This window comes from Apostichopus japonicus, chromosome 3, assembly GCF_037975245.1.
Source record: "Apostichopus japonicus isolate 1M-3 chromosome 3, ASM3797524v1, whole genome shotgun sequence".
Taxonomy (NCBI): domain Eukaryota; kingdom Metazoa; phylum Echinodermata; class Holothuroidea; order Aspidochirotida; family Stichopodidae; genus Apostichopus; species Apostichopus japonicus.
Genome location: NC_092563.1, coordinates 14653269 through 14666295, shown reverse-complemented (window position 1 = coordinate 14666295; position 13027 = coordinate 14653269). Strand labels below are relative to the sequence as shown.

The following is a 13027-nucleotide window of genomic DNA, read 5'->3' as shown; positions in this document are numbered from 1 at the left end:
AAAATACGATTTTATTCAAGAGTATTCTAGTTGGTTTCCATTTTACACATGTGAAAATTCAAGTCAATCCGATGTTGGGAAAGGCTTAAAAAAAATTCCTAAACTCGTTGATTTTTTAAACAAAAATTGGGCTTTTCGCGAAAAGCGATATGATGATCACGTGATCTACAGTGACATGTGACGTCATTATGATGATAACAACGTGAGTGTACTTCAGCAGTGTGCACTTAGTGTGTAAATTTAGTTGCAACCTACTCTATATTGGACTCGACAAACAATGTAAACCACTAGCAAAATCCAAGAAATTGCGTTGTAGGGGGATGCAACAGAACGAATGTGGACTCTACAATAAGTTTTTTTCAATTTTCCAAGTGGAAAAAGTAGTGAGAGATATCGGAAACTCTGGATACGATTTGTGAGGAGAACCAGGAAAGACTTCATCGCACCAGGAGTTTCTCATGGCAAGAATGTGAAAGTTTGTTCTGCCCACTTCACAGAAGATGATTCTCGGGCCCAATTGAAATTTGCGTTTGGCAAGGTCACTAAAGTAATTAAAGTTTGAAAGATTGATGCTTTTATGCCGCATTATTTATATATATCCCAATAAATGCAACAGTAAGTGTTGGAACTGGAAGACATGTCAGACGTGAATAACCTAATGACTATGTGAGGAGAGAATCCAGGTGCAAATTTCAATTGGGGCATGGACGTAGCTTAGGCAGAGTTTTCTGGGGCAGAGATGTGTTCATACCCTCCAAACCACTTTAAATGTAATACGAATAAGAAATGTGTGAGCGAAACAAAACATCGTGTAAGTATTAATTACGGTAGCGCACACTGTCACTTATGTTTGCACAGTGTGAAAGTACCGTTTGCGGACCTACGTGAAGTTGGGCTAGAATACGATTCCTCCTGAAGCCCAAACCACGAGGCATGCATGTGAATAAACGCAATAGGCATTGCATGTAGTGAGAAAATTGTTCGAGCTAGACTAACAACTCGATTGAGTTCAAATGCGGTTGTATTTCAAGCTCAATGAAACCTTTCTGTTGGATTTAATGACGCACGGAACAAGGAACGTTTATGTTTTACAGTAGGCCTAGTGCATACAAGCGAATCTACTTTGTTTAGAACTTTGGATTTTCTTTCGGACGTTATACTAATCTACGTTTGAGACTATCATCACTATTGTTATTGTGCCAGTTTGACTGGTAAGTGAGCACATTCATACATCACTCTGTATAAAACCCGCCAAAAACGTGATCTTGAGATTTACGTTACTTTGGGTCAGCTTGCGAGTTACTTCTTCAGATATTGGGAAATCGTTTCGAAATCGCCGCAGATTTCGTAAAAAAAAACTTGTAAACACGTGGTGAAGAAATCAAAGAAACACTATGATATTCATTATCTATTTATGTCTTGAACATTACGCCGGAAAATAACAGTTATGCTGACACGAAATGCACGCACAGCTCCGTACTGAACAGTTCACAACAGAAAAGATCATCACAGTGACGTCATTCACTGACCTGAGGGCTGTTCAAGGTCGTTGCAGTGTTTGAAAATTCCTAAATTACGGAGGCGAAAAAACGATGTTTTAATTCCCTTTTTTATAACCTTCCGGTGTGCTATTTGGAAAATTAAAAAAATATGTTGCTTGGTTACATATAAACTACATTATATATGAAAATGAGAGATTTTTTTTCTGTCACTATCGTTCTACTTTAAATTATGATTTATGCAATTCATTACTTAATGACTTAATTAATATTAAATGCGGACAAACTGACGTCCGTCCCATTTGCTCTAAGAAATGAAGTACCGTTCCATACACAACTTGCACCATTGTTAACAGTATACTGTATGCTGCCAACAGCAACTTCTAGTTGTTATTGTAAAAACGTCAGCAATTCATTAATAACCGAAGCCCAAAAAGATGACTGCATACGGTTGCTTTTATACCAACTTTTTTTTTACAACTGTGGCGTCGACACCTCATTGTTTTATAGTGAACGCTAGTTTTGTATTTGGTTTTTATTGTTTTATTACCCAGGTGTGTCAACAGTTTAAATGTACACTATCTCTGACAGTGCACATTGAAAATTCTCTTTGTCTATCGGCCCAGAAGAAAATCTGGATATCGAATTAAATTGATTTCCAGTCGACAACTCGGCATTTTTAAATGAGAAAGATTGAATAATGAAGATATAGAATATGTGAGATGGGTGCTTCAAAAGAATTTCTTGATGGCAATACCTTCCTTTTACTCATTAGAACTGTCCTTTCTCTTCACTGTCTCATGGATTTTCCTTTTCTTCTTTTTTCTTTTCTGCAGCAAGAGAATCATAACTCTGAATTCCCCAGCAAATCTTCCATTGGGAACAACAGTAGTCGCTACCTTTTCAGGCTGCAGGGCTGTCTGTGGCCATTGCAACGAGACATTCACAGTAAGGCCTTTGAGTATTTCTCTTGAATTCACAATTCAACGATAAGTTGTCAAGTCTGAATAACACAGTTTATAAATATGTTTACTTTGCTTCCCTCAAACCTCTATCCAGTCAACATATATGCTGTTCAGTCTCTACCCACTGTACTGTAGCTACATAGAGTTAGTAGACTAGGTACATTGGAGTGCATATGTTGAATGGAGACAGGCAAGCATCATTCCTTAGTGTCAAAAGGAACAAAATCTCATAAATTTGTTTTAAGTTTTAACGGTTTGCCAAAAGTTCTCCATATTACTGTCGAATTTCTGTAGTGACTGCAAAAAGGTTTGAAACGTGGGAGTTACTCCCTTGGTTATTTATGTAGATTACAGATTTCTCCATGAATGTTAGCTATCTTGTGTTCTACTTATAATAAATCTGTTTTCTTTCTATTATAAATCTATTAAATTTATATTATATATAACAAACAAGAATTCTAGAGTTCTGATGTCATGAATTAAGCCGAAGCCATCTTTCGTGTTGCGCTTTGATCCTGAAGCCCTATTGTCATAATCTATTGCATTAATGTATAGATCCAACTGAAAACTGTATAATATATATATATCATCTGTGTATTTGATACAGTACACCTCGTTACTTGTACAGTTCGTCAGTTTCAAGCGTTACATGCCCTTTATCTTTCAGTGCCCAAGGTCCTCATGCTTGGTACGCTGCCCGTATTGCAGGAAAGTGTAAGTGACTCTTTGTTTCCATTCATATTCAATTTCATCTTTTCAAGATTTCGTGTGTAAGCTAGGTCTTGAAAAACCATTCATGTTGATGCAGGTACTGATCCAGGGGTGGGGCAGGGGGGGGTGGAATGTACAATCCCCCTTGGAACCTCCACACAAATAGTAAAATTAACACAACCTTGAGTGTGGGCCTAATCATAGACTCAATTTATAGCCTAAACATGCACATCAGAATGGCACCATTTCACATCTAATATATTAATATTTTGCTGGAAGAACCCCCAGAACCCCCAAATGGGAGTCCCCTTTGGTGATCCCAGGACCATGCCCCCCCCCCCCATTTCTTAAATGACCTCTGGTTGATGTCCGTAAGTGGGAGAGGGAGTAGGCAGTTTTGGTTGCCAAGTTATAGGTACTCATCTCCAAGCATGTGTTCAGTATGATTTTCATATTTTTAAGCATAATAAATATGCCGTTTTGCAATTTGATCACCCTAACCTATTCCGATGATTTCCTTCTAGGCTTCACTGGGAATGATTTGTTAATTATAAGTAAATATTTTTCACTGTATTGTTCAAATATCCCAAAGACTTGCAAGGATTTTGCAACCCTAGAACTACCTATTTGCTAAATCCTTTAGAAGTATTTATGATGATTACTGCAGTATATATATGTTGTGCTTGAACTTGTGCAAATGTGCAGATCTCATAAGACTTGCTTCGATGCGTACACTGTCCCTCCCTTACAGGAAGGAGAGAATAGTAGCATAGAGTATTTGGTTTGTATATATAATTATTGGGTGATAAAGGCGATAGTGTTTCCGCCCTGTTTCCACTTGCTATCCTGTTTTTATGCTTTTTTTACCACAATTGATGGATATCCATGATAAGACAAAATGTCTGACAACTTATTTTCCCTGATTGTTGTGAAGAGCCTAACAACGGATGAAATTAACACAGCGTTAGTAATTTTACAAGAAACACAAAACTGGAAGACAACCAATTGAGAATCTCAAATTGTCACCTTTAGATAAATAATATTTTATTTTCCTACTTGTGTGTGTCTTGGGGTGGGGGAGAGTTGCAGGGGTAGGGAGGGGGTTTATCCGGACTACTTTTTTGGATCTCATACCACTCCTGCGCCTCTAACCTGATGCAAGTGATTTGAGATACGTAAGTTTAAAAGAAACCTTCCAACAGTTTCATACACTCCTACGTACATTGTAGTTTCAGTTCCAATGTGTATTGTGTATGGATTCACTGGTTTCAATTAAGTGGCTGCAGCACTCTATCTGCGTGGTTTGCTTCGGTAATGTGATAAAAGCTCCAAAGGTCGTCAGAGGAGTTTGAAGGTGAAGATTTGTTTAGATAATCTACCTGATATAAAGTTACAGCTTCTCTAACTTTTCTATGTCATTATCTTCTTTGTTCTACTTGTTTAGTTCATCGGTCGGAGCATCCTACTCGCGTAATAGGAGCCTTATCTATGCCATCGTTGGATTTCTATTCCTGGTTGCAGGAGTCGCTGTCACAGTGAGTTTTGAACATTTTCCCGTGATCAGTAGCTATATATCTATCATCAAAGTAAACTTAATGTTCTCTAGGGAAGATTTTACATATTTGTAGATCCTTTGTTTGGAGTTTTCCTTTTGTAAGCTTGGGAGAGGGGTACATAGATGGGTACATAGATGGGTGGGGGGGAGGTGGGAAAATGTGTAGGTCTGGGTAGGCCAAGGACTCTTTCCTTTGGCTTTTTCTACGTTCAGATTAGAATCTTGTAAATAGTCATTCCCGTGTAGACAAACACAGGTAGAATGATACTTTAAAATTAAAATATTTTAGGCAGCTTGTCAAACACTAAAGAAATGTAAATAACTACAAACAACTTCGATAGGCTGCAGTAGCGTTAAGTAGGAGTGGCAAATGACATATGGACAGACATGACTGTCCTAGTTAACTAACCAGGGTGGGAAGTTATGTGGGGGGTGGGGGGATCGGTATGCTGGTTTTAGGGACTTGCTATTCTTGAGCAATCGAATGGTCATGAGATCAGTGATGATATTTCTGTAAGTGGGTGAGAAAGTTACATTAATGTTCATCTGTTTCTTCTTCATCTTAGGTCGGTACCGTTCTTGCCAATGCAGGAAGTGGAGGCATCTACTTCATCTGGGTCGGTAAGGAAAACTTTCATTTATTTGTTTTTCGACGGTCATCAACAGGAGTGAAAATAAAGCAGGTGCCAGGCCCCCAAACCAGTTTATCTGTCACTTGCCAACTGTTGCTCAGAAATGTCTTTAAACAAATAGTAGAAATGGGTGCTAGCTTCTCTTTGTTTTTCAAATATTAGTAGAGTCTAGCGAATTAATCTTTTACATTTGTACCTTGGTTGGTTACGTATGCAATGATGTATACAATCACACACAAGTTGGGTCAACAATCTGTTGTAACCTTCAACATCTATGTACAACTAACCCAACTGTTTGTAATGCATGATGTTGTGGGCATAGTTGTGTAGGCTTACAACTGTATATGCAACAGCTTCCTGTTACAACGCATCATAACTACTAGGTAGCCTTTCGCCATAGTATAAGGTGCGATGGAAACAGTACCTATGCGAAGTGTGTAAATCGACACGCTGACTCTGCCATCCATCAAATCGTAAAGGGAATTGAACGATCGCGTAAAATGGGTCCCTCTTTGCTCGATTATTATATCTATCATCACGATTATTTGCCATGTTTTTGGCCCAAAAATTATTCATCTTTTTATCATATTTGGAAATTAAACTAATGAACTTAAAGGCATTGAAGACTCGCCCCAAACTGCATGCGGCCATCTGAAAAAGTTAACTTTCTGTTGCTTGCAAGAGACATTTTGTTCGTGCTGCTACAAAATGCAGACAGTAATGAGACCCGATACCTTGTTATCTTTAGCTAGACCTGAGATGTCCATTGCTGTGTCGTTTATACACTGTGCTGTGGATATTGACCGCAGCTGTATGTATTGACTGTACACTAATGTCTAATTTCCGACAGTAGCAAGCTGTGTGTGCATTTTCTGGGATCGATGGTGGTGTCTAACACTTCTGTTACACCTCATTCGAAACTAGGTCAGATTACCGGCATCAGACGTTTCTTTGTGCGCGAGTCTTCACTCCCTTTGATGTATATAGCTCTACGTAGCTTTACAATCCGTCCCACAAGACTTTCACCTAATCTGTTCAATTAGTCGCCCTGACATATCTAACGTATCTTTGCTAAAACAGGTGCCTACGTGGTCGGTCTACTCAACCTGATACGAGCCATGTACTACGCTAGCATGAAAGTCAGTCATCTCGAAGGACGTCAAGAATAGACGGACGGACGAAAGGGCAGACGGAAGGACGGCCGTTTTTGAGGAGGTTCGGTCACTCGGTCTGTAAGAGCAACTTCATTTTGCTGTGACTAATTGTGTTTTAGTTACTCCCATCTTTTGCGATTCCATTTGTTTCTAAACGATAGCGTAATGAACCTACCGGTCTGTCTGTTCCGGTCGCAGCTTTCTTACGTATGTTTGGAAAACATACTTTTAACCATATTTATTCAAAATTATATTGACAAAGACATGTTTTGGTGAATGTATGGAGGATAGAAATGGTTTGGAATGAATAGTTGAAAGTGTATATATAAGGAACAGTCTCGGTGCTAAGATGCTAAGAAACCCATCACCTACAAACATTAGGGGTGGTGGTGGCAGGGGGATGGGAGGGGAAGGAATGGGTTAGCATTGGGTAACAAGTTAATTTTATCACTGTATAACAGAGGTACAAATAGTCATTTGTTTCACTGGGACAAGATTAATTGTTAAAGGAGTTTCAATTTTTTTTTTTTTTTCGTTTGTGGTAAACAGTTGTGGGAGATAGAGAGATGGGAGGGGAAGGGGGGATTGTTAGCTGCTGAAAACATTTGTTGATAATTAAATATGCAGATAATTCATAACTTTTGGTGATGGGGATAGAGTAATTATGTTATTTTTAGTGTGAAGAAATATCACATCATTGTCCCACACATTTAAGCATATTTTGATCTCGGTCAATTTTTTTTTTTTTTTTAAACGCTTTTGTGATCATTAACATTCTGTAAAGAATTTAAAACTATCGTCTGAAATCTATGGAAATGTTCTTTTTTTCCTTTATGTCGGGAATTAATTTGTAAAATTAATCTTGTTTCACCAAAACAGTGGGCTTATAGCACTACTGCAAACCTTGTTGCATACTCGTAGCTGTATTTTTAAAAGAAGATTAATATTTCCTTGTTAGCCTAGGTGTGATGATGTCACTTTATAATGATAGGTATGTGTACATATCTACTCAATGTAAACCACTTCGTAGCAGTGTAGTGAATTGCTATATTTACTCCAGCTTATGGTCATGTCCTTGGTGTGAGAATGCCATGTCTGACAAAAAGGAAGGAATCCTCTTTCATGAAGGATAAATGTAGCTTTATTTGCAATCGATGTTAAGTTTTACAGTAACTTTGGAAAACAAATCATTCATTGTTAAAAGGTAAAAGGAAACTAAAAGGGGGGGGGAAAGATATTTTTTTTTATTGATTTTGTTTTAAAATTCAATGGCAATATTATGTCTGTTCACTATTTCAGGTAAAATAAGAGATGTTAGAATCACGTGTTAAGTACAAGACAAACAATGTTTTTGTTCTAACGATGGCCTTGTTTTTGTTTGGTTAAGGATGGGGTTAGTGATGGGTGAAAAAAATTGGTAATATGGGTTATTGGGGTAAGCATCAAGTAGTCGAGTAGAGACAATATTATTCCAATTTACTTGCAGAAGTTTTATAATTTGTTTGTATATTATTATCATAATTATTATTGTTAACTACCTGTAAATTTATATGAGACATCAAACAATGTTGTTTTTTGCTACTATACAAGTACATATTTATGGAAGGGTCAGTACGTTCACAGATTGCAAGTGTGAAAGTAACATTAGACGCACGTGTTGTGCAGGACATTTTCAAGAGAAGGAGAAACTGTTTGGCTTGATATTTATAGTGGTACCAGTAAACTCCTCTGTCTCAGCGCAACAACTGCACTTTCCCTCGCTGGCACGATCATCCAAGCTCTCATTCAGTGGCAAAATGTGTGTTCTCCTTAGAAGGAAAATAGAGAGAAAATTGGAGATGAAAATCTAACTTCAGTTCAAAATGTATCGGATGGCTTACTCGCCGGTTTTGTACTGTGGAGTTCAAGAAGGGATGGAAGGAGGGGGGGATGGGGCAGGGGTTGACAGGAATGGAGTCGAAAAGAGCTTCTGAGGAATATGAACTAATAGACATTTCTGTTCAGAGTATAATAACGTGGAAAGAAATTTGACACTTTTGTTTTTTATAATTTTCAACAGTTTTACTTCTTGTAAACATTTACATTTGACTTAATCATGTTTGTGATACTCTACAACAGTATTCAATTTGAGTAGGTCAACTGCTTTGTGGTTTTCTTCTTCTTCTTCTGTTTCATTCAATCGACTTTTCTTCGCCCGATAATTGTCAGAAAAAGGTTTTCTCAAATAAGTATCACAGCAGCGGGGGGAAGTTAATGAAATATTGTCACAACGATCTTGCTTTTCAAGTGGAATTTTTTTGGGTGGCAGTGGAATATTTCTCGGCAATCGAGACAATGACCTTTTTTCTTATATTTCCAGTTGACATAACTGCTAGAGAGGGTGACAAAAATCATGTTTCTTTCCTCAAAAATGACATGTCAAATGTCTAGGAATTACCCAAATTAGAAGTGCATTGCATATCGTATAGCTTGCATCTATCAACAAACAGTGAAGAAGATTGCTTTTAATAATGCAGTGCTGTACTTAAACTTACAAATGGTAACATTTCTCGCTCTCTATATATATGTATATATTTCTGTGGGTTATGGTTCCAGATGCACATAATTACTGCCATTTTTCCTCTCTCTACATCGATCGAGACAAAAGCGGTGTAGTTGGATAGGTCGTTATCTAAAGTCGTTATGTAGTGTAGTACGAGCCAACAGGAAAAATTCCTCCAGGTTGCGTTTTTATCGATTCATAAATGCTGAGATTAAAACAAAGGAAAGATTCAGGTTTTTCTTTCTATCAAATAAGAAAAAAAATTTAAATCTGTGAACAAGAACAATATACATAATAATTTTTCAATCTTCTGCACATATTAATTATGATAAGGGTCACATATTAAGCTAAATGTTAAGCATACTCTAGTGTTAAACGAAGGAAAGCGTCAACAAACTTTGTCTTTCAGATACTTTCCGTTGGTTTCAGCCAGACTTTAAAAGGAAAGCAGAGGACACAAATGTAATAGACGTTTGGGACGGAAAAGTACATTTTTAACATTAAATATTGAATCGATGTGATGACGCAACATGTTTATGGGCTGGGTCAGGTGATCACTGACTTATTAAACCATTTTAGAACCAAACTATATCATAAATGGGTTTGAATTCGAGCACTTTTTAGTAGGAAGACCAAAGGATGAAAGTATGAAGTAGGATTTAACTGACAATCTAGTAGTTGTCCGGTTGAAATCGTTGCCTCCTGGATCCTTGAAGATATATTGATTCCATAATATGGAGTAATTGAGGGGGTAAAGCACTTTGTGTGTCAGAGGAGTGGATCGTTTTATTTTCATGACTAAAAAGTAGACCAAAATCTTTAAATTTGATGTCTCGAGTGGATAATGTGACCATCTTGTAATGTTAAACTATAAACTTCAGACTGGTCGCATCGTGTTGTTTATTGGTGAAGTTACCAGAACGTGACTGAATCTGTTATTGAAGATGTATTAAGTTTGAATCGCCTACAAAATTAAGTCGTCGCACCCTAAGTATTCATGAAAAATACCACAGTGAATGCATGTGTGGGTGAGGTTTAGGCTAATGCACGGGTGCACATATGTCGACCATATGCAGTCCTGATTTAAGTGAAAAAGAAAAATTACCCTTTTTTTTTTTAAAGTGGTTGTATTTTGATGAGGCAAGTGATATCTTCAAAATGGCCTCAGCTAATTTATGTGTGTTGTGTGGACATAAATCCACACTAATGGCCTTACAATATATCTCTTGAATTGATAAATAGCAACATAGATAAGTTTATGGAATATAAGATGTTTAATATTGTATTTCTTAGTACATTATTAAGAGGGGAAAAAAATGCTTGTAAATAGCAGAATTATTCTATCCGTATACGCTTCACGGTTGTGTAAAAATGTCTTTTTGCTTTAAAAGTGTATTAACTTGAATAGTATGTTGTATTAAAGGGTGTGTGTGGCCCGAGCATACTGTTAAACATATTCTTCGAAGGTGAATAGTAATTTTTTAATTTTTTTCTGAATAAAAAGTTTCTAATTGTGCTAAGGAATGAAGGTGTTTTTTCTTTCAAAATTATGTATAGATGGTTTGTAATACCCTTAATGACATTCATGTTAAATATTTTGTGAATTTTGCAAGGATTTTGTTTATCATAGCCTTATATATAGCACTAAGGAATAAAGGAATATCTCATGGTTCCCTCCCCCAGCCCCCCCCCCCCCAAAAAAAGTTGAAAAATAAATTTGCAGAGGGGTTTTTTATGTTTTTCATTAGCTCTCACAAAGAAAGTAGTAAAAGGTAAAAAACAGAATGAAGAAGACATAATTTCATACAAGGTGAGTCATATCTACCCTACTGTTTATAAAGTGTGTACTCTACTTTATTGACAAATAAGGTCTGCATAACAGGAATAAGTGACGACAAAGATAATTTACCTATGAGTTTGTGAGAGCTTTCACATTCAGATAAATGTTCAGAATGATCTATTGGAATAGTTGTCTCTGTGCATCATGGTGTGACATCTTACCAGAGAACTAGTTTTAGTTGGACTAACAGCTCAGAGAAATTGAATAGCTCTCTATTTCAGAAATTAGTGCATGATATTTGTTTGACAGTTTGTGCACTGTTTAAACTATTCAGCTCATGAATTCCCGTCAGGCTGTCCGAGACTTGTAATAATTAAGAATTGACAGTGCATGATTCTGGTCCAAATTTGCACACTTCCAACTAACAGTGCACGATTCCTGTCAGAGAATTTCAACAGTTCAGACTATACTGCATGATTCTGGTCACAATTTTGCATACTTCTGACTAACAGTGTATGCTCCCTGTCATAGAGTTGATCAACTGTTCTGACTAACTGTGTGATTCCCGTCATAGAGTTTGCACTGTTTTCACTAACTGCATGATGCCTGTCATAGAGTTTGCACTGTTCAGACTAACAGTGTATGATTTGTGTTAGAGTGTTTAACTGTTCAGACTTACATTGCTGGATTCCTCTCAGAGAGTTTGCACTGTTCAGACTAACAGAACGTGATTCTTGTCATAGAGTTTGCACTGTTTTCACTAACAGTGCATGATGCCCGGCATAGAGTTTGAACTGTTTTGATAAATAGTGTATGATTTTTGTCGTACAGTTTGCACTGTTCTGGCGTACAGTGTATGATTCCTGTCATAGAGTTTACACTGTTCCGACTCCACTGTATCCGTCATAGATTTTCAACAGTTCCGACTATCAGTGTATGATATCTATTTGACACCAGTTGTTCAGACTTTGTAGGTTATACCGTGCAGCCAGTTTGCACTGTTCAGATGGAAACACCAGGGTATCTTTTAAAGACGTAGCACTGTTTAGTCAAAAGTTGTCAGACGTCATCCTAACTCAAAAATGTGAACAGAGAGTCACAGGACCAAATTTGATGTAATTTGTGAAAAATTCACAATTCTGCAAGTTTGTATATTACCTTACTGTAACTTTGTAAACCTTTAAACAGTAACTTGTAAACTGTTGAAAGCATTTTTGTCTGTAATTCAAAATAAAAATTATAGTTTGCAAAAACTAAGATTCACTGATAAATAAAGTAGCATCAATAAATGGAGTACAGTGGAGTACAATATAACAGTATCATCGAATGGGGTGCAGATATGGAATAAGTAGATGGTTGCTGTGGTAACGGTTGTGAATTGTTCCTCATCAAAATAGAATGATGCCATTTTATAGTATGTTGCAATGCAACAATACCTCTATGCATATACACGCCCAATTCCCGATTATTTTGTCAATCTTTCAGATTTCAGAATATGCAAATATGGTTCAGCATTCAACTGAGGCGTTTCAAAAGTGAAAATCATCTACATTAAATTTTTAAGTACTAAAATATATATTTCATGTGTAATACAATCTTTTTTTCTTTTTTTTGCTCAGTCAGTAAACGAAAACAAGTGGAAATTATGCCATTTATTAGTTAATGTGGTTTAATTAGTGTTGGCTTCATGTAAATATTATTTCCTGGGAACCTACTTTGTATTATTACCTATTATTAAAGAGAATTACTAAAAATAAAATCTAGTAGTTAATGCTATCAATCTCTTTTGTGCTTATGCTTTATTGTCTTTGTTTGCTATTGTTATCCTGATGACAATACCATCTTTGTCCATTAAACGAAAAACATCAGCGTTGTCCGCAAGCTCTGAAAGAGAGGGGGCCAGGGGGGCCTTTGAGGTGGATGAAACTTTAACGGTACAGCAGATAGAAGAGAAAGATGATTTAGCAAATAGAAAAGAAAGTTACTTAATAAGATGATTTTATTGTGACATTAGTTTAAACTCGATTAAACGATCCTTTGAAAGCTGGACATAGACACTGATAGTTTATCTCAGTATTAGACATACGCCATAACAGTGTTAATGAGTGAAGAATCACTATATGGCACTCAGCAAGAACAGATGGTGGTTGAATTGTAACAATATATATACAGGTACATAGGAACAAAAG

The 13027-nt window shown here is 36.7% G+C and overlaps 1 protein-coding gene across 1 annotated transcript in view; it reads left to right on the top strand.

Annotated features, from left to right (window-relative positions):
* LOC139964359 (type 1 phosphatidylinositol 4,5-bisphosphate 4-phosphatase-like) overlaps positions 1-12614 on the top strand; it is a 29095-nt gene extending 16481 nt beyond the window's left edge. Inside the window, exons 4-8 of the mRNA XM_071965907.1 lie at positions 2336-2447; positions 3132-3178; positions 4620-4710; positions 5297-5351; positions 6443-12614. Coding sequence (XP_071822008.1) covers positions 2336-2447; positions 3132-3178; positions 4620-4710; positions 5297-5351; positions 6443-6531 — 394 coding nt within the window. The 3' untranslated portion in view covers positions 6532-12614. The remainder of the gene's footprint in view (positions 1-2335; positions 2448-3131; positions 3179-4619; positions 4711-5296; positions 5352-6442) is intronic.
* The last annotated feature ends 413 nt before the right edge of the window (positions 12615-13027 follow it).